The sequence below is a fragment of the Sciurus carolinensis genome, chromosome 1 (assembly GCF_902686445.1).
Source record: "Sciurus carolinensis chromosome 1, mSciCar1.2, whole genome shotgun sequence".
NCBI classification, from domain to species: Eukaryota; Metazoa; Chordata; class Mammalia; order Rodentia; family Sciuridae; genus Sciurus; species Sciurus carolinensis.
Genome location: NC_062213.1, coordinates 181,437,305 through 181,457,647, shown reverse-complemented (window position 1 = coordinate 181,457,647; position 20,343 = coordinate 181,437,305). Strand labels below are relative to the sequence as shown.

Here is a 20,343-nt window from a genome sequence, read left to right as displayed (position 1 = left end):
CTTTAAAGATCAAAATAGAGTTTTAGTCTGCCATTGAGTACATGAAATAGAATAAATATTAACTATAAGCTGAGTCTTCTATTCTCTGTTAACAAAAACTCTCCACTGTTAATAACTTACATTCAAGTTCTTGGAGAGGGTAACTTCTATAGAAACCTAATGACGTATTCTTTCAGGGAAATTAAAACTAAACGGAGCATGGTGCCCTCTACCTTGCTGGGAACTGGTTTTTGTTTTTTTTCTTTTTTTTAATTTAACCTATCATACAGTAAGAACATGTTTCTTCAATAAGACCATTAATTATACTCTTGAAGATTTTTTACTTAACATTTCCTTGTATTAACCATGAAATGATGTAATCAATACCAAAGAAAAAACATGCAAAAAGATTCTGTGAACAATAAAGATAGGGATTCAGCCTCAGAACACTTGTGTGCTGTTTCTCCAGCACGCCGACGTCTCCCATCCACCTAGAACCCCAGCACCCGTGCCCCTGACCACACTGTCCTACCATGTTTCTTAACTCTGTCCCCACTAGACTGATGCTTTTCAGGGCAGTAGCAAGGCCTGACTCCCCTCCATGCTGGGGGATCTGAGACACGTGCTCTGCAACACCCGCCACCAGGAGAGGGGGTGGAAACCCTCCCCCACAAGCCACTCGATGGCACAGCAACTGGCTAAGCAATTGCCACTCAAAGAGGCACCAGAGCATAGACGAGTTTGTATTTATTTGTCCTGCATTTAGAACCCAAGAAATATAAAAACATCTCCAGATTTAGTCAAAGGATCCATTTCCCCACCCAGCCCCCTCCCTCCCTGGGTGGGCTCAGATGGGGGTGCTGGGGTTACGGGCCACCTCCCTTTGTCTAGTGAACAGTTCCATATAAAAATAGATTTATAGAGGCTCCCCAAGACTCCACCCTGCGTCACAGCAGCACCTGTGCAGGGCTGAGGCCTGGGACCCAGCAGGATTCTGGGATCCCACTCCTCAGAGGAGGGGACATCTACCCTGGACACCGAAGTCCTGCCAACACAGCCAGGTGCTCCTGGGCAAAACAGCTGGGGGAGCAGAGGGCTTTGACCTTACGAGAATGACAGATGTGGTTGGAAACAGGAATGAGGTTCCATCCACCCAAGACAGGGTGCTGGTCTCCAGGCTTTCCTGGAGAGAATGGTGAAGGCAAAGACAGGAGGGCACCTAGCAAGGGCCCCCCAACCCTGTTAAAGGTAGAAGCAATATCTCAGTCAGTCCCAGGAGCCCCAAAGTCACTGAGGTGGGGCAGGTGCTCAGGAGAGAGGGGAGCCCGGAGTCGGGGGGACTCCAAGGAGGGAGGAGTTGCTGCTGGCAGAGTGAAGCCAAAGGCACTGCTGGGGTCACCTTCTCCAGACAGGGTGCTCCCCAAAGATGTGCTGCACCTTCCAGCCTCCGGCTCCTTCTCAGCTAACCTCTTCCTGTCCCAAGCCCGGTCCTTGGCCTGCTGCAAACCCCATCTACCTCAAGGCCCTGTTCCGCTTACGCTTCAGCCAAGAAGCCTCTCTGGACATCCCTCAATACATACAAGTGAGAGAGACCTGCCCCTCGGGCCCGCCTTCCACTGCCCCTGAGGGCCGCTGGCCTGGGCACTGGGGGAGGTGTTTTGTCTTAACCTGGCCATCTGAGCTTAGCTCCTGTGGAGTCAGAGTCCCTAGCGGAAGGCTGTGTCCTTTACCTCTCTCCCACCTTCCTCTCCTCCTCCCCAGCCCACCCTGCCCAACCCACACATAGCTGGACCAGAGCAGGCGTCCGCCAGAGGGAACATGGACAGACTTGGCCCTGCAGCCCTGACCACATCCTGCTCTGTGTTGATGCCCCTGGCCTCATGATCACCCCTGCCACTGGGGGCCCTTCTGGATGAGGACCGCTGAGTCAGCGCCATGTAACTCCTGCCAGAGTTCTGTGGAAGCCAGAGGGAGGCCAGGAGCACCCTGGGACGCCAGATGTGCCCAGGGACAAGGCTGGCTGGCGAGGGCCCAGAGGACTATCCCAGGGAAGCATGTTGGTGCCACAGGGCGAGCAAGGCCCAGGACTCCGCACCAGGCTCCCCCCTCGACTCGGTTCTGACCCCAGCTCCAGCCCTGAATCCCATGGACTTGGCTTTCCCCATATGCAGGGGTTTAGACAGCCTGCTAGAGAGAGAAAATCCATTTCTGAGCTTCCTCACAAGCCCCCAGGTACCCCTGAGAAGTCCTGTTCCCTTATGCTCTTCCAAGCCGGTTCATAGAAAGAATGCAAACTGGATCCTGGTGGGGCCCCGAGCGCACCAGAGCCTCGTGCGGCCGGCCGGGACACCTCCCTCACCCCGACCATCAGCCTCAGGCTGGGCAGGCAGTCAGCTCCTGAGTCTGGGGCTTCCGGGTCCAGCCCTGTGCTCAGCACCACTTTTGCCTGCCTGGGTCTTAGGACTAGTGTCCAGAGAGACCCCAGCCACAGCACAGGGGGCTAGGACCCCCACCCCTCCAGTCCAGCCTCCCACTCCCAGGGTACCAAACAGTGGAGTCACTGCCAAGTTGAATGGGTGCCCTGGACTGGGTCATGAGTCAGGGCCCATGCTGTCTTGACTGACCAATGGGTCTGTGGGAAGAGGGGCCACCAGGGAGGCCCCAGTGCCCAGTGGGTACAGAAGACAGAGGGGTGTGAGCCCGGGCAACTGAAATCTGTCTTCTCTCCCCCTCGCTGCCCTGTCTCTGCATCGGACCCTGAATTTCCTCCTGCTACTCTCTCAGAGGTCTCCCCCAGGCATTCGAACCTCTTTCCCATAGGCACCGGGTCAGTGAAGTGTTCAGAGGGGGAAATGGGAGAAGCAGGCAGTGAAATGGGGGACACTGTGACCCCAAACCAGCTCTGGGCCCAAGAGGAGGAAGAGGGTGCTCGGTCCCACACAGCTGGAGCGCAGTTGGCCAGGGTCCTCCGGCAGGGCTGGGGGTTGGGCCACCAGGGGCCCTGCCTCGTAAGAGTGGGACCCACTCACACCTGCACCCCCTGGCCCTGCAGCTGCAGCACTCGAGCCCGCAGGGCGCTGATCCCACTCAAGAGGGCCTCCCGATGTTCAGCCGAGGAAATGCCCAGGCTCACCAGGTCCCTGGAACAAAGGCTGCTCAGACCCCAGCCAGTCCCTCCTCCTTCCTTCCCTCCTCTCCCTCCCCTTCTTTGGACAGGGCCGGGCCCAGAACCAGAGCAGGCAGGGGCTTCCCATGGGGGCAGGGCAGGGTCTCTGCATTCCCTGGCTTTGCCTTGGCTCAACTCACTGGGCTGTCATCTCAGCCACAGCCTCAAGTGTCCCGTAGCCAGCCGCCGTGAAGCTGTCCTTGTAGCGGCTCAGGTCCAGGGCCTCCAGCCAGGCACCCACAGAGCCAAAAGAGGGGAAGGTAGAGAAAGCTCGGTCTGCCAGAGGGGTGGGAGGCCTGGGGAGCAGAGGAGCTGTGGTCAGTAGATGGCTGGGACCTGGTGCCCAAACTGGATGCTCTCCTGTCGAGAGCCCCCGAGAATGGATGGGGAAGGGCTAGGCCTGGCTCACGGGGGCAAGGTTTAGGATGCTCAGGCAGGTGGAGGGCCAGCTAAAGGTGCTGGGAGTGTCGGGAAGAGTCCGAGGTGGACATACCTAAGGAACGGGCAGAGCAGATGACGCTGATTTGGAGCTAATATTAATTTCACTTACCTTATTTATTGGAACTACAAACATATTTGGCTGACTCTGGTACGGCTGGGGATCGGCGGGAAAGTACCTGGGACAGGCAGTAGTGGCACACTTGGAGGGTTCTGGGTCCTGCACCATCTTGCTCAGAATGTTGTGGATCTGGGAGAACCTGGGCCTCTCGCCTGGGTCTTTCTGCCAGCAGTCAAGCATCAGTCGGTGCAGGGGCGAGGGGCAGCTCCTGGGGGGTGGCAGCCGGAAGCCATCCTCCACAGCCTTGATCACCTGGGCCACGGGGATGAGGCAGACGAGAGGCTTCAGGTGTCCCCAACACAAACACACACATGCGCACACACACAGAGACACCATCTCAAGGAGGCAGGATGGGAAGGAGGTAGACAGAGAAGGGGGCCTGGAGCCAGGAGGTCCATGGGAAGCAGACAAGGAGCTGGAATCTGGGGCCAGAGGGCGAGAGGATCACAAGGCAAAGAGCTGGTGCCACAGGTCACTCACATCTTGACCAGACATGTCCCAGTAGGGCCGCTCCCCAAAGGCCATCACCTCCCACATGACGACACCAAAGCTCCACACGTCACTGGCAGAGCTGAAGTGACCAAACTCAAGCGTCTCGGGGGCGGCCCAGAGCGCGGGGCTCCGGCCACTCTGTGGACAGGCAGGCAGATCAGGACAGGAAGGAGCGAGTCACACCCAGGCTCCCCCACCCTGCACCCGGCCCCCCACTCCCAGCTTCTCCTCTGGGGAAAGCCCCAGCTGACCACAGGGGGGTGCACACTGGCCTTCACTCAGGCCCAGTGGGATGGAGGGGCAGGGGTGGAGAGTGACCCTGACAGCAGGGACGGGGTGGGAGGGGGCGATGGAGACTCCGGGGTAGCTGGACAGAGGACAGGAGGACAGCAGGCTGGGCTGGGGGGAGGGGACCCTCACCATGGTGGTGTAGACAGCCTCTGCTCGGTCCCGGGGTCCCCGCCCAAAGCCAGAGATCTTACAAAGGAGGCCACTGCTGACCAGCACACGGCGGGCCGCCAGGCCCCGGTGAACGTAGCCCATCTCCGACAGATACTTCATGGCTGATGCCAGCCCGGGCAGCAACCCCATCAGCTGCCCGGCCACCAGCTGCCCCTCGTGATGCTGTGGGGGGAGGGAGTAGGAGCTGAGGCCAGGGCAGTGCGCTCCCCCGGGCTGTGGACTACGAGGAAGACTCTCAGTGGCCCCTGGGCTTCTGTGTAGCCAGTGACCACCAGGTCAGCCTGACCCGTGAGAACAATGCCAATTCCAAGCCCCACCAAGGAGAAAAGGGAGGGACCAAGAACAACATGGTCACCAGTATCCCCGGGGCCCAGGCCACTTACCCTGAGGAAGCCATCCAGGGCCCCATGGCTCATGTACTCAGTGACGATCATCAGGGGGCTTCCTGTGGCAGGGAAGGGGAACACACAATTGCCTGCTCCACCCTATGGACACATGTCCCCGCCCCACCTTACAGGGCCCCACCTTGACCAGGATGGCCAGAACCAAAACCGGCTCCCTAATCTTGCCACCATCCAGCCTGACCCAACATCCCCCATGCCAAGAAACAAAAGAGATGGTGTCTACAAAGGCCAAGGTCAGGAGGTGCAACAAGTTAGCTAAGAGAGAGCATCAGAGGTCAAAGCCATCCACTGCCCAGGTGTCACTACAAGGCAGAGAGGTCATTCCAGGTCAGAGGAGCCACTCCAGAGAGAAGCCACCCTGAGTCAGTGAAAGGGAGCAGAGGGCCCTTTATGGGCTCCCTGCCATGGCTAAGGGGGACCTGGAGGAGCACCCCACGTCCCCGCATCATTTCCACTGCCCACGCCTGTGGCAGGGGAGCAGGAGGCAGAGCGCAGGGCCTACCTCGGGTGACCACACCCTCCAGCCGCACGATGTGGCTGTGGTCAAACTGGCCCAGAGTGAGGGCCTCAGCCAGGAAGCTGAGCCTCTGCGAGTCCGAGCAGCCATCCCTCAGCGTGTGCACGGCCACGGGCAGCTCCTGGCGCCCCGGCAGCTGCAGGCAGCCGCAGCACAAGTCCCCGAACCTCCCTGCGGGGAACAGTGCTCAGATACCACCCAAAAGCACATGGCCCAGGAGAAAGTGACTCTGGATCCTGGGCTGTTTCTGACCAGGGGTTTGGAGCTCCTGAGTTCAGATCCTGGTAACCTGAGCACCAGCAGTGTGACCTTGAGCTTCATCTCTTTCCCTCTCTTGACCTCAATTTCCTTCTCTGTGAAGTTTCAAAGAGAGGATAAAGCACGGCCAGTCCATCAAAGGCTATTAAAGCCAGCATGACCCTGGGCCTATGACAATGACATCTATTTCACCACACCATCTCTCTCTGGCTTCTGGCCAGCAGGTCTGGTGACAGTGTTGGGAGACACTGGTCAGTGTTGCGATTCTCTGAGGACAGAGAGGTGGGGACTTGTGAATAGACAGAAAGGTAGGCAGGAGACTGACTCTCAGAGAGCAAGCCAGGCCCACTGTGAGCACAGCGAAGGAGAACTGAGGCTCAGAGCGGAAGAGAGACATGCCCCTGGTCATACAGCTCAATGGCAGAGACAGGACCAGAATTCAGGTGCATCTGATCCCCATGCTTACAAAGACCCTTCTGCACTTCCCCATGGAGGATTGGGGCTACACTGCCTGCGGAGGCTGCAGGGGTAACCCCGAGTGGGCCACAACAGAGAAGTCTCAAAGTGACCTTGAAGACCTGGGAGGAAGCTGGTTGACAGGATACGGGTGGGGAAAGAGTGGATGCTTTAGAGTGGGTGGGGCGGGGCTTCTAGAGTGGGGGCGGGGAAGTGGGTGGAGCATTTCTAGAGGGCTGTGGTTGGATGGGTGTGGCCGGGTGGGTGGGGCTTCTAGAGTGGGTGGGACTCCTGGATGGGATCAAGACTTCCAGGATGCCCAGCTTGCCTGCTCCCAGGCTCCTCTCCAGTGTGACACTTTTCACATCCAATTCCTTGGCGAACAGATGCACAGCCTGCAGCGGGTCCCCACAGCTCTGAGGGTCCAGGAACGTGCGACGTGTGGGGACTTTGACTGAGAAGGCAAAGAGAGATAAGTTGGAGGAAAGGAAGCTTCCTGGTGGGCTGGGTGGAGGGTGTGCAATGGCAGCCAAGAAGGGGCTGGGGAGAGGTAGGCCTCTGCAGGCCATGCCCAGACAACTCACAGTGGAAGTACAGCTCCTCTTCGTCGTGGGCGTCCCCACCTCCTTTGCCGTAGCTGCAGGGCCTGTGTGAGGGGTTGTGGGTGGCATAGTCATCTTTTGGGTTTTTGGTACTAAGGATTGAACCCAGGGATGCTTTAGCACCAACCTACATCCCCAGCTCTTTTCTAGTTTTATTTTGACACAGGGTTCTGCTGAGTTGCTGAGACAGGCTGGCCTGGAACTTGCAAGCCCCCTGGCCCAGCCTCCGGAGTTGCCAAGTGAGTGCCACCATGCCCTGCTCCACCAGGCCACCTCAGCTCTTCTCACTTTGCAGCACGAGGGGCAGCACTTTGGTGTCTTTTCAAAAAGACAAGGTCTGTGCGCCTGGGGAGGGACCTTCTTGTCCTGTTGGATTGAAAGCTTCTCTGTAACCCTTCCTCCCTTCCTTCTCTCCTCCCTTTCTTTCCTTTTTTTAACCCTAGCCCCAGACCTGGCCCTTCACCCCATCAGCATTCTGGTTATTTCCACCTGGAGACACAGTGAAACTGCCCAGAGGTAGCAGGAAGCCCCCAAATGCTCCCACCTACAGATTAGTGAAAAAGCATGACTAAAGGGCTGGGGTGTGGCTGGGGTGGAGGGCTTGCCTAGCACAGGTGAGACTCTTGAGTAGTTCAACCCTTGTCGCAAAAAAAAGCAGCAGCAGCAGCAGCAGCAGCAGCAGCAGCATGAATAAGACAGGCAGACCCTAGACTCCAGAAATCTCACAGGTTCAAACAAAGAAGGCCATTGTGCTGAGCAGACACACAACAGACAACCTGACCTGGTCCCGGGCCATCACGGATGGCTTCCTGAGACAGGAAGCCACAGAGCCAAGGACCAAGTCACAATCAACAAAGCCACAGGCTGGCATTTGGGGCCCTCTGAGGCAGGTCTTTGCTAGCCCAGATAAAGACTCTAGTTTTTATTCTGGAAGCAGAGAAGAGCCCCTGGGGCCTTGAGCAGGGATGCATTATGACTCAATTTGCATTTTAGAAAGATCATCCCAGCTGCTGAATGGAGGTTGCTCTGTGGTCCCCGCAGGAGACCAGTGGTTCTGGCTCTGGGGTGACTGTGTCAATGGACAGAGGTGAGAGGGGCTGCAGTTTTGGAGATTGCTGGATGGTGGAAAGGAAGACGTTGCCCAGAGCTCCTGGGGGCGCTATTTCCAAGATGGGGAGATGAAAAGTTCATGTTTGACATTTGACCCGAGCCAGCAGATGAGCAGTGGGGATGCATGGGCAGCGTGTGTGTCTGGACCTCGGAAAAGAGGTCTGCTCTCAAGAGCGGGTGTCCAGAAGAGGCTGGAGCCTGACAGGAGGACCTGGGAGCAAGTGTGAGGAAGCCCAGCCGTGAAAGGCTGGGTAGGAGAAGGAAGCCATGGAGGAGACCATGAAAAACCTGCAGAGAAGTAGATGGAAAACAGAAGGGAAATGGGGGTGAGGACTTCACAGGAATCAAGGAAGGAGAGTTGGGGGAGCGTCACATGCAAGCTGGAGGAGGAGGGGCCAGGGAGGACTCTTCAAAAGGGATGATCAGATCCTGGTAAGATGGGCGCAGTGGCCGTGGAAGGACGCTCGCAGGGCTCTGGACCTGGCTGCACGCACGGCTTCCCCACTCCTCCACTCAGTGGCTCAGATTTCTCTTTAATAAAATCAGGATAAAGACAGCTGTGCCGGACAGCACCATCGCAAAGAGCCTACTGTCATAGTGTGGATCCTAATGTCTCCCAGAGGCCTATGCATCAAAGGCTTGGTCACCGGCCCATGTTGCTACTGAGAAGGGATGGAACCTTTAGGTGGGGCATAGTGGAAAGAAGTTAGGAGGTGTGCCCTTGAAGAAGATATTGGGACCCCAGCCCCTTCCTGTGTCTCTCTCTCTCTCTCTGCTTCCAGCACTATGAGGCGAGCAGCTTTCTCTGCTATGTGCTCCCACCATGCTGTACTCTGCAGTCACAGGCCCAAAGGCCAAGGCAACCATGGACTGAAACCTCTGGAGTTGAAAGCCAAAATACACTTTTCCCCCTTATAAGTTGATTAACTCAGATATTTTGTCACAGCAATGGAAAACTAATACACATAATTACCAAGCCTCAATAAATGTTCATTATTATGCGGGGGAGAGGGAGCATTATAAGTAATGGTAGGTTCCTGAGATGCTTGCAGAAAGGGTGGGGGAACTAATCCTGGCTAGGAGGAAGTCTCCTCTAGTTCACAGGAGGGGAGGACCAGCACGGCGCAGGTACGCTTGCAGACCTGGTGGCGAGAGGTCGAGGGGCCACTGATGAGGCTGAAGAACAGCAATGGCCATGGCGGGGTGAGCTGCGCAGGCCCAGAGCAGAAGAACTGGATGACAGATTGGGGATGGAGCACTCTTGGGGGAGGGCCAGGAGGCCTGGTTAGACAGAAGAGAAGGCCCTAGGGAATAAGGAAGTCAAAGAACTGAGATGCACTGTGGGGCGTAGGGGGCAGACAGGGGGTGTCAGGCCATCCAGTGGCTCCTGAACTCACCCAGGGCAGTGATACGACTTTTGTGCATGAGGAACATCATCCAGGAGAGATGGGCAGAAATGAAGGGGAAGGCTGCGTGGATGCAGGAGTGACAGACAGTGCAGAGTTAACAGAAAACCACACAGTGACGGAGGTGAGAGGCAGACCATGCCCTCTTGTGAGGAGTGGGTGAGCCAGGATGGACTGGAGGGGAACCAGAGGAGACGGGACCTGGGCACAGAGCAGGTAACAAGACGTGGAGAGAGGGGATGCTGAGAGCTGTCACAGAGCATCTGCGAGGCTGGGACTGCAGGCTGGAGGAGCTGGCCGGGCTGCTTCTCCCCACTGCAGGGAGGCCTTACTGGGGCAGCATGCTGTCTCTGCGGCATTCCTGGACAGCTGCTGACAGCTGCTGACAGCTGCAGAGCCCTGGCTGGAAGAGACACTCCCTGCTCCCTCCTCTCCCCTTCCCTCCTGCCTCCAGAGCCTCTGTGTTCAAAACCAGGACAGATGCTCTCAGCAGCTGCCCACCCTGCTTTTCCAACAGGTACAACACATGGACCTTTAAGCTGCCTGCTCACATCTGCCTCTTAACTTACCTGGTCCAGGCGGAAATGACTCCCAGACTGGAAGGATGATGCCCTCCCGCTCTTGGTCACCATCAGTGACCCAGTCAAGGTCATGTACACAGCCAGTGCCAAATGCATGCTCAGCCCACAGGCAGTCTCAGAAGGCTGAGTCAGGCTGAAATATGGCTGCCTGGCTAGCCTGTTTCTCCTCTGCTCCCCACTCCAGCCCATCTGTTCAGAACGTGCACACTCTCCCGACCTGTTACCACCTGGGGCCTCCGCGTGGAGCAGAGCATGGCCCCGGGGAGGAGGAGGGGCGTATTCCAGTGAGGCCTCTGCTGTGTGCAAAGGGACTGGAATCTTCCCGCATCCAGAGTCAACCAGACTCAAGCTCCACATCCCCCGCCCCCAATCCGCTTTCCCTGCCCACTCTCCTGCAAGCTTCCTTCTCCTGGGGTTGGGGGAATTTCTGTCTTATGAGTCCTCCTCCCTGTCCTCTCCCCGCTACACACACACACACACACACACACACACACACACACACACACAATTTCTGCCTTTCTTCTCTTTGCTTGTGTTCAAGGGCCTCTAGATCCCTTAGGGGCAGGGGCTGGGGGCCTCTGAGCGCCTCAGGGGAATCCTAATCACACTGGAGCAGCTGGAACTTGATTCTATCCTTAGTGATGCCTTCTGACATTTAATGAGTTAAGGAGCTAAATCCCCTTCATCCCAGAGCAGCTGAGCTAGCTGCAGGGTTACTGCGCAGGAGCAGCAAGGGGTGGGGGAGGGCCGAGGCCAGTCACATCTGTATCTACACAGCAGTGTGCGCTCAACCAGACAGAGGTACCTGTGGGCACATGCTAATGTTCACAGAGACGTGACCCACCAGGGGTCACCCGGCTGGGACCCGCCACCTACCTCCTCCAAATGGCCAGTACACTCATCACGGAGCCCAGGACGAGGAGGGCTGAGATGGTCACCACAGTGACGACGACTGCAGGGCTCTGGTCCCTGGACCCTGAGGCAGCTGCGAGGAAAACCATGAGGTTGAGGCATGAAGCACTGCCTCCAAGGAGCAGGGACCAAGGGGGCTCTACCACCCACAGTGGCACTTGGAGTCCCAAAGAGTTCTTTCCTCCCAGGGCAGGGCACCCCCCACACACACTGCAGCCCAGCTCTGAGAGGCCAGGGAGCAGAGCTAGAGGTGGGCCAGCCTGCCTTTAGGCCTTTCAGAAAGGCAAGGGACTTCAAGAAGCTCTGCAGGGGCGATGGCCTCCGCCCCAGCTCCCTACCCCCACTCCAGACCATGCACCAACGGTGAGAGTCAGCAGCTCGGGGGCAGAGCGCTTGCTTAGCATGTGCAAGGTCCTGGGTCCAATCCCCAGCACCACAGCAAAAATAAAACAATAACAAAAAATAGTAAGAGCCACCATTCAGTGCACACTTATTCCAGACACTGTATTACTTTGTTTCAATGTCTTGTTTCATCATCGGGCCAATAACAGTAAGGTGTTACAGCTGAGGAAACTGAGGCGGAGGAAAGTTCTGTAATTTGCCAAGTAATATATAAATATTAACAGATAATATGTAATAGCTAATAAGCAGTGAACCCAGGATTGGAACCTGACTCCAAAAGCCTCTACCTGACGCACGAGTCTCTATTTTTGAATTATTTTCCCAAGGGGCATAGAGGACCCCATCCCTCCCTCCTCCCTCCCTCTATCCACCCATCCAAGAGTGAACAAGGAGCACGTGCCTAGGAGGAGTGCCTCGGCCGGCTTGCAGACGGAAGCAAGAACGAAAGCATGACAAAGAATCAAACGCAATTCTCAACGGCCACGGGAACGGCCCGTGCAGCTCCAGTGCTCACCAAGGCTAAGAAATGAGCGGAGGCCCGAGAGGCCTTCCTGAAGCCAGAGAGGAAGGCTTTGCAGAGGAGGTGTCAGCCGAGCTGGACAGGGAAGCTGAAAGGCTGACGATGCCCTCCGGACCCAGACACACAAGCCAGTCTGGAGCACTGACTGTACCGAGGCAGAGGTGGCAAGATAGAAGCCAGAGGGTGGGAGGGTGGATGGGACTGGGGGAGGCTGAACCTGGCAACCTTGAACGCCAGGCTAAGGAGCATGAACTTTATCCTGAGGGTCACGGGGAGCCAGGGACGGTAGAGAGAGTTCCTGCCCAGGGAGAGAGGGAACAAGGCCCTCTGCCAGGAGGGGAGTGAGGATGGAGGGGAGGAGCCCAGGAGAGGAGAAAGTTGGGGTAACTGGGAAGAATGGGGAAGTACTGAGCAGCCTGGATACTAAGCTGGGACTGGAGAAACGTGTGCAGCAGCCTCAGCTGGAGTCCAGGACCAGCAGGACAGGAGCAGCGAGACAGAGGAGGAGGCCCGCAGGGCAGGGAGTGCTTCTGAGGGGTCAAGCGGCAGGGTCCCCACGCATGTGCAGTGGGGGACTGAGGGCCTAGGGGATGAGGCAGGACCCAGAGAGTTATCGTTAGGATGTCACGGAACAAGCAGAAGGAGTTAGAGGCCACAGGGCCAGGGTCAAGGAGGGCACTGAAGAGCCCAGGCTCCTGGGGGCGAATAAGGCCCAGGGCCTGGCTGGTGGCAGAAGGGCAGTGGAGTTGTCAAGAACGGTTTGGAAGGAAGCATCCAGGGGACACAGGAATGAAGAATGGGGCAAAGGCGCTGCAGCAGACAGGCTCTGGGACGGCGGTCGGGATACCCGCCTCCTGGCCTTCACTCCCCTGAGCACAGGCTGGGCCTGGGGACTCCCGTCAAGGAACAGAATACGGCCAACGTCGTGGGGTGCCATGTTCACACTGGCATGACAGGAGACTGGCTTCTGTCTGGGGTGCCCTGTCATCCTCTCACTCACTGTCTGAAGGATCTAATGCCACGTGGAGGAGCCACATCGAGAAGGAAGCCCATGGGGCAAGGCACCGCGTGCTTCCGGTGACAGCCAGCAAGAACCGAGCTCCTTCCTGGTTAAGCTCAGAGGTCACCACAGCCCAAGAGGACACCTAGACGGTAGGGGTGGGAGAAACCCTGAGCCAAAGGCACCTGGAGAAGCAGCCCTGTGTTCCTGAGCCCCAGAAACCACGAAATGACATGTCTGCTGTTCCCAGGCACTGAGTTTCGGGGTAATTTGTTACACTGCCGTAGATAATTAAACAGTGGTGAAGCATGACCCTGCATTAAGATTCTACTTTGGGGTCACAGATGGGGAGAACCATGCTCCCACACAGTCAGGGCCACAGCAAGGGTGACTGGGATTTGAGCAGTCCCTGCTCACGGAGAGGCACCGAGTGATGGAAGCCGGCAGCCCAGCCCCCGCCCCACCACACTGGCTCCTGCCAAACCCCAGCCTTTACTCACTTGGCTTCCTCTACCCAAACGCCCTCGTGCCCATCTCCACTTGTGCAGATGCCCCCCAGCCTTCGAGACATGGCTCTAATCTCCTCTGCGCAGCACCTGGCCGAGGTCTGGCACAGACAGCCATTCCAGCAAGAAGAGCTGTCCTCCTCCCGGAACCCAGACTCCCCCAACACTTATCTTCACCTCCCTTTGGGCGCGGAGCGCTTCCTATCTTGGATTAGAGTCATGTAGCAGGTTGGAGAGAATTATTATCTTGACAGCTGGTGCCAGAAGGCCTCTTAGGGGGAACTGCCTTTGTTCTGGAAAATACTTTCATGAGCTGCTCAGGGTAGATAGAGGTGAGATCCTGAGGGCTGGGTCAGCAGCAGGCCAAACAACAAAAGGGGAGCTACACTGCCCTGCGCGGCCATGAAAGGGGATTTGGGGTTGGGGGAGACGGGGCAGCGGGGAGGGATGCAAAGGGCAGAAGGGGTAGCATGGTACCACTGAGGTATGTTCCGATCAGAGTGTCTGCTGCTCAGCGATGGTTTGTTTCCATAGGACCTTTACTGAGACACAGTTCCACTTGCCCATTTAAAGGTACTGTGTCCATTTCGTTTTGGTTTATTGCTGCAGTCTAACCCCTTCTGCCCCCAACCTTCAGTGACATCTTCACATCCTAAGGCCTGGCTGGGAAAGGGACGATGCCCCATGGCCAGTCTATGTTATGGGAGGGAAACAGGAGAACAGGAAGAAGGATCTAGTGGTCCTAATGAGACCACAAGACTTAGGAACTCCTCCCAAGAAAGTGGCCAGATCTGGGAGAGGACACAGGACAGTTCTGCACAATGAGGCAGGTCTGCAGAGGAGTGGGGCACCAGCAGAGGCGGGCATCATGGCTGTCCAGAGCCCCTGTCCTGTGAGCCCCTCCAGGGCACATACACAATCAAATTTATGTCAGCAGATCCCAAATTACTTAATTAATTGGGCTGTGAGTCCTCTGTCCCACAGGCTCCCACGATGACACATATCATTCTCACCCTCTATTTGTCTCCCTGTCCCTGTCCAGGGCTAGTCTCCCTGTCCACACCCAGCCCATGAGCACCACTTACCCTCCCCTGGGGTCTGCACCTCAATGCTGGGGTTGAAGCTCTGGGCCTCCCAGGAGGGCCCAGGGGAAGCTGCCCGGATCTGGAAGACGTAGCGGGTAGCCGGCTTCAAGTTGGTCACAGTGACCGCAGGCATCCCTGTCTTCACTGTGGAGTAGGACTGTTCACTCTGACCCTGGAGAGAATAGAGAAGTGAGGCCCAGACCCAGAACCAGACCCACTCTGTGGGGAGGTGGAGGAGGGGAAAGGAGGGGAGCTGAGAGAAGCAGTCTCAGGTGAGCAAGAACGAGGTGAGAGGACCTGACCCGAAGGGTCTGGGGCCTGCAGACTCCCCCTGGGATTCCCAGCACCTCTGTCCACCACGAGTTTCACTTGGGGTGCTTGTAGCTGAGAACAGCCCCACTTCTGCCTAAGAGAACCTTTGGAGAAGATGCCAGAGCCTCCTCCTGGGGGACGACAGGCTGGTGGCCATCAGGCATGGTGGTCCAGGGACAAACTGGGCCAGAATCCCAACGGAGGAAGGAATAAGAAAATAAGCCCCTAGCAACCCAGGAGACCAGGCAGGAGAACTGCAAGTTAGAGGTCAGCTTCAGCAACCTAATGAGACCCTGTCTCAAAATAAAAAATAAAAAGGGCCGGGGTGTGGCTCCGTGGCTAAGCACCCCTGGGTTCAATCCCTGGCACCAGAAAAACAAACAACGATGCCCGACAGCACCCAGACTTCACACTCAGGAGGCTTTCCTGCCCCTTGCCCCCTGATTTTCACAACGTGCTGCCAGGCACAGAGGACGGGAGGAATCCCCTTGTTGGTTGTTTGTTTCACAGATAAGGAAACTGGACAGCGGGGCAGAGCCTCACCCCAGGCCCCTCCTGGAGAAGAAGCAGCAGGGTCAGTTACTGATGGAGCCCACCCGCCCCCAGCACATGCCCCCAGCACATGCGGGGCCCCACCAGCCCTACCCCACACAATGCCCACCGCAGCCACCGACTCAGCTTTGCTCCGTCCTTTTCAAAGACGAGGTTCAAATCAAGGGAGGGTCAGGGTGACGCCTGAACCCCTTCAGGCCTGCTCTTTGCTCTACATCATCCTTCCCCAACACGTCTGATAAGGACACGTCCTAAAGTGCTCCTCCTATCATGTCGTCTACCCATACTTTATTAGAGCTCCTGCCTCATCCACAGCCCCCAGAAAGGCACCCCCCCCAATATCCTTTGACCATGGCATTCAGAAATCGGGGCTGACTGGGCCAGTGAGAATCTCCTTTGCAGCATTTGAACAATTCCTGGGAGGAGCGGGCATGGAGGTGCAAGCCTGTAATCCCCGTGGCGCGGAGGCTGAAGAAGGAGGATCACAGGTTCCAGGCCAGCCTCAGCAAACTGGCCAGCTGTAAGCAACCTAGCGAGACCCTGCCTCAAAAGAAAAATAAAAAGGGCCGGGGACGTGGCTCAGTGGTGGCCAAGTGCCCTTGGGTTCCATTCCCAGGAAGACAGAGGCAATGGCTGCGGGAGCTCAGACGGGGTCAGCCGGGAGGCGGAGGGAGCAAGGACACCAACCTCAGCTGCCTGCTGTGCTAGACAGGAGCCCCCCTGCGGAGGAGGCGGGGCTGGCTGCAGGGCGAAGACAAGCTGAGAGGCACCGGGCCCAGGCCCTGGCATCTGTCCACACCTGGCCACCGGGCACGCCCCCACGCAGCCCTCCTGCGCTTGCTCTTCTGTTTGAGGGTTTTGTCCCCAGCATACTCACACTCCCTGACTAAGGACCTGGGAGCGTCCAGCCAGCTCAGCCTGGGCCCCTTGTCTATGACCTGATCCCCAAATGTCAGTGCAGAGAGTCCTCTTTTTTTTTTTTTTTTTTTTTCTTTTTTTGCAGGTGGGGGGTGATTCTGGGGATCAAACCCAAGGGTGCTTAACCACTGAGCCACATCCCCAGTCCTTTTTTATACTTTATTTAGAGACAGGGTCTCGCTGAGTTGGTTAGGGCCTCGCTAAATGGCTGAGGCTGGGTTTCAGTGAGTCCTTTCTAAGCACTTGCTACACGCGTGCTGCTTCCCTCCTGTCTCCCAGACATCAGGGTTCCTCCGGGCTGTCCTGGTCGCTCTGACACACACTGCCCTCCTGGTGTTAGCTACCATCACCGTGCTGAAAGGCACCGACTTGCTCTCTCTCTCTCTCCAGCCCAGGGCTCCACCTCCAGCCTCAGACCTGTGAAGCCACCTATAGAGCCCATGGCACCCTACCCTACCCCCACTTTTTTTGTGGTATTGGAGATTGAACCCAGAGATGGTCCACCACCGAACTACATCCCAAGCACTTTTCAGTTTTTATTTTGAGACAGCCTTTCACCAAGTTGACCAGACTGGCCTCAAACTTGTAATCCTCGTGCCTCAGACTCCTAAGTAGCTGGGATTACAGGTGTGCATCGCCACACCTGGCCTAGAGGCCCCTTGAACGCCACAGGAGCAAAGCCAGATGCACCACCTTAACTCACTCTGCTCCTCCTCCTCCATGGGTATCCATCTCAACCAGTGGCACCCCACTCCCTGAGTCACCCAGGTCAGACACCCTGCAGTGACTCGGGGCTCCCTCTTCCTTCCGGTCCCTGACACTAGCAGCTCTCAGCTGCCTTCTAGTATTCAAAAACTATTATCTGATTCAGCAAAGAATCCCCACGTGTCACTGGGAAGTGAGCAGAGTTCTGACACATGGAGTGCTGACTCTGAAAGAGGTTTCGCTTTAATGAGTTTAATTTGTACCAAGGTGAGAAGCAGTTTAACGGTAGATTACATCTCAGATTTAGAGACAATAAATGTACAAGGGAAAAGAGATAGTGGGTTGGGATGTAACTCCATTTGTCAAATCATGGCTGAACTGCATCCACAGATTGAAAGAAAAAAAAAAAAACCGCTGGGCATGGTGGCATATGACTGTAGTCCCAGCTACTTGGGAGGCTGAAGCAGGAGGACTGCTGGAGTCCGGAAGATGAAGACCAGCCTGGAAACACGGCAAGACCCCATCACAAAATAATAACAATGATGATAATAATGATAATAATAATCATACAGGAGACTTGCAAAACTGTCCCATGAGAATCAGCCTGCTAGCTGGGCATGGTGGTTCTCACCTGTAACCTCAGGTACACAGAAGGCTGAGGCAGGAGGATCACAAGACTGAGGCCACACTGGGCAACTTAGGGAGACTCTGTCTCAAAATAGAAAATACAAAGGGCTGGGGATGTAGCTGAGTGATAGAGAACGCCTGGGTTCAATCCTCAGTACCCAAATAAGAGAGCGAGAAAATCAATTGATTATATGGAGTTTATAATGAATACTAAAGATATTATTTCAATCAATAAATTTTATCAATAAAATCATAATAATTCCTGCACTCATTGTTCTGTAGAGCTGGTTGTTAAACATCTACCAGCACACCACTCAACCTAGCAATGTATTCAAATAGTCATAAATCTTTTAATTTACTTTATTATTATTATTTTTTGATACTGGGGATTGATCTCAGGGGTGCTTTACCACTGAGTGGCATTGCCAGCCCTTTGAATTTTTTTATTTTGAGACAGTGTCTCACTAGGTTACAGATGGTCTTGCTAAGTTGCCGAGGCTGGCCTCCAACTTGTGATTCTCCTGCCTCAGCCTCCAGAGTTGCTGGGATTACAGGTATGCATCCATGGTCAGATGTTTTTGTGAAATTTGAAACAAAGCCACGTCAGGTAGCACACGCCCCTTTGGGAAGTTGAGGCAGGAGGATCAAAGGTTCCAAGAAATTTAGCAAGACCTTGTATCAAAGTAAAAAGGGTTTAGGGGGCGGGAAGAGAAGAATGAAGGAACTTTGGATGGTGTGGAGGAAAATGGGGCAGGAGGGGGTGGGGGAAGGAAAGATAGTAGAATGAGACAGACAGTATCTCCCTATGTATGTGTATGATTACACAAATGGTGTGACTCTACATTGTGCACAACCATAGAAATGAAAAGTCGTACCCCATTTGTGTAAAAAAAAAAAAAGTAAAAATGACTTAGCATGTAGTTAGTGATGAAGCTATCCTGAGTTCAATTCCCAGTACACACACACACACACACACACACACACACACACACACAAAGAAGGAGAAGGAGAAGAGGAGGAGGTGGAGGAGGAGGGGGGAGGAAGAAAAGAGGGAGGAAGAGGGGGAGGAGGGGAAGGAGGAGGATGGAGGGGAAGGGAAAGGGGAAGGAGAAGAAAAATAAATTAAAACAATTTGGTATTTCTGTGGTCTTTTCCCTTAAAAGGATTCTGCTAATGTTATGATTCAGCCACACAAAATCTGTGCCAGTCCCCAGAGAAAGCTCTTGGTGAAAACCGAGATGCCAATGGTGCTGAAGGTCAGCTTGAGGGGAGAGCGGCGGAGCACGGGGCCCAGGAGCGCAGGGGTCAGGAAGAAGCCTGGACACGGGGATTTGGATAAAAAGAAAGCAGGAAGGGCTTGGCTGGGAGGAGGGCGTGAAGAGCCGAAGGCCGGGCAGGCGAGGGGCGCAGGCTCCAGGTCCCTCCCAGACCCGGACTCACCTTCTCGTAGTATCGGATCTCGTACTCCGTGCTGTTGGCCCCGGGGGCGCCAGGGGGAATGGGCTCCCGCCACGACAGGGACACACTCTGGGGCTCCACTCGGTCCCTGCGGATCTCATCCTCCTCCCAGGGTGCTGAAAGCAAGTTAAGTGGGATTCTCCACCCAGATCGATTGCCCCCGCAAAGGGTCAGAGGGTCCAGCGAGAGGGTGGGCGCTGGAGGGCGGGGCATGCGGGTGGTGGGCGGGGCTAGGGACGGGGCGGGCAGAGTCTGAGACCAGAGGCTAGAAACTCCTCTCTCCCCACCGCTCTTCACCACCTCCACGGCCTCCCGTGGGGAAGCACCAAACTGCCTGCTGCTGGCCTACCCCAGCTCCCCTCTTGGTGGTTGGTTCTACCCCCTGGATCTTTCTACACTTCCTAGGACTTGAAGACATAAGAAATCATTAAGAAGCAGGGGAGCAGCTATTTAACTCGTCCAAATGTCTGGTCAATTGAACAATGCACTCAACCAACTAGAAATGGAAGGAAATTAGCCCAACGTAATAAGAGTCATATATGAAAAGCCACAGTGAACATCATGCTCGGTGAAAGACGAGGCTTTCCCCTAAGACATGGAAAAAGGCAAGGAAGACCATGCTTGCCAATTCTGGGCACCATAATACTGGCAGTTCTAGCCAGAGCAATTAGGCAAGAAAAAATGTAAAGGAATCCAAACTGGAAAGAAGAAACAAATTCATCTGTTCCCAGAGGTCATGATCTTCTAGGTAGAAAACCCTAAAGAATCCACAAAATACTCTTAGAACTAATAAATACAGCAAAATTGCAGGATACAAAATCAATGCACAAAAATAAATTGCATCAGGAGACTGAGGAAGAAGGATCAGAAGTTCAGAGTCGGCCTCAGCAATTTAGCGAGGCCCTAAGCAACTTAGCAAGACTCTGTCTCAAAATAAAATGATTTTTTAAAAAGGGGGAGCTGGAAATGTAGTTTATTGGTTAAGCACTTTTGGGTTCAATCCCCATTACCAAAAAGAAAAAAGAGAAAAAAAGAAAGGAGGAAGGAAGAAAGGAAGGAAGGAAGGAAAAGGAAAATCCTGCCAGAGGTTATATAATATGGATGAATCTTGAGAACATCATGCTGAAATAAGCCAGTCACAAAAAGACACACTGCAGGATTGCACTTTTAAAATATGAGCTATTAAAATAGTCAAACTATCTGAAACAGAAAGTAGAACTGTGGTTGCCAAGAGAAGCGGGGGCGGAGAGGAGCTATCCAATGGGTATAGAGTTTCAGTTCTGCAAGATGAAAAAGTTCTAGAGACCTGTTGCACAGCAATGTACACAGAATTAATAGTTCTATGCTGTACACT

The 20,343-nt window shown here is 55.1% G+C and overlaps 1 protein-coding gene across 2 annotated transcripts in view; it reads right to left on the bottom strand.

The window, feature by feature from the left end:
* Window positions 1-497: 497 nt before the first annotated feature.
* Epha10 (EPH receptor A10) overlaps window positions 498-20,343 on the bottom strand; it is a 36,833-nt gene continuing 16,987 nt past the window's right edge. The window contains exons 6-17 of one of the 2 annotated variants that reach the window (XM_047518938.1): window positions 18,972-19,105; window positions 14,418-14,589; window positions 10,869-10,977; window positions 6,878-6,939; window positions 6,622-6,747; window positions 5,565-5,750; window positions 5,042-5,103; window positions 4,617-4,820; window positions 4,185-4,334; window positions 3,763-3,956; window positions 3,286-3,441; window positions 498-3,119 (exon numbers count right to left, since the gene is read on the bottom strand). In XM_047518938.1, coding sequence (XP_047374894.1) covers window positions 3,005-3,119; window positions 3,286-3,441; window positions 3,763-3,956; window positions 4,185-4,334; window positions 4,617-4,820; window positions 5,042-5,103; window positions 5,565-5,750; window positions 6,622-6,747; window positions 6,878-6,939; window positions 10,869-10,977; window positions 14,418-14,589; window positions 18,972-19,105 — 1,670 coding nt within the window. In that variant the 3' untranslated portion in view covers window positions 498-3,004. Of the gene's footprint in view, window positions 3,120-3,285; window positions 3,442-3,762; window positions 3,957-4,184; window positions 4,335-4,616; window positions 4,821-5,041; window positions 5,104-5,564; window positions 5,751-6,621; window positions 6,748-6,877; window positions 6,940-10,868; window positions 10,978-14,417; window positions 14,590-18,766; window positions 18,849-18,971; window positions 19,106-20,343 lie in introns of those variants that run through there. The other variant, XM_047519011.1, reaches the window with a different exon arrangement.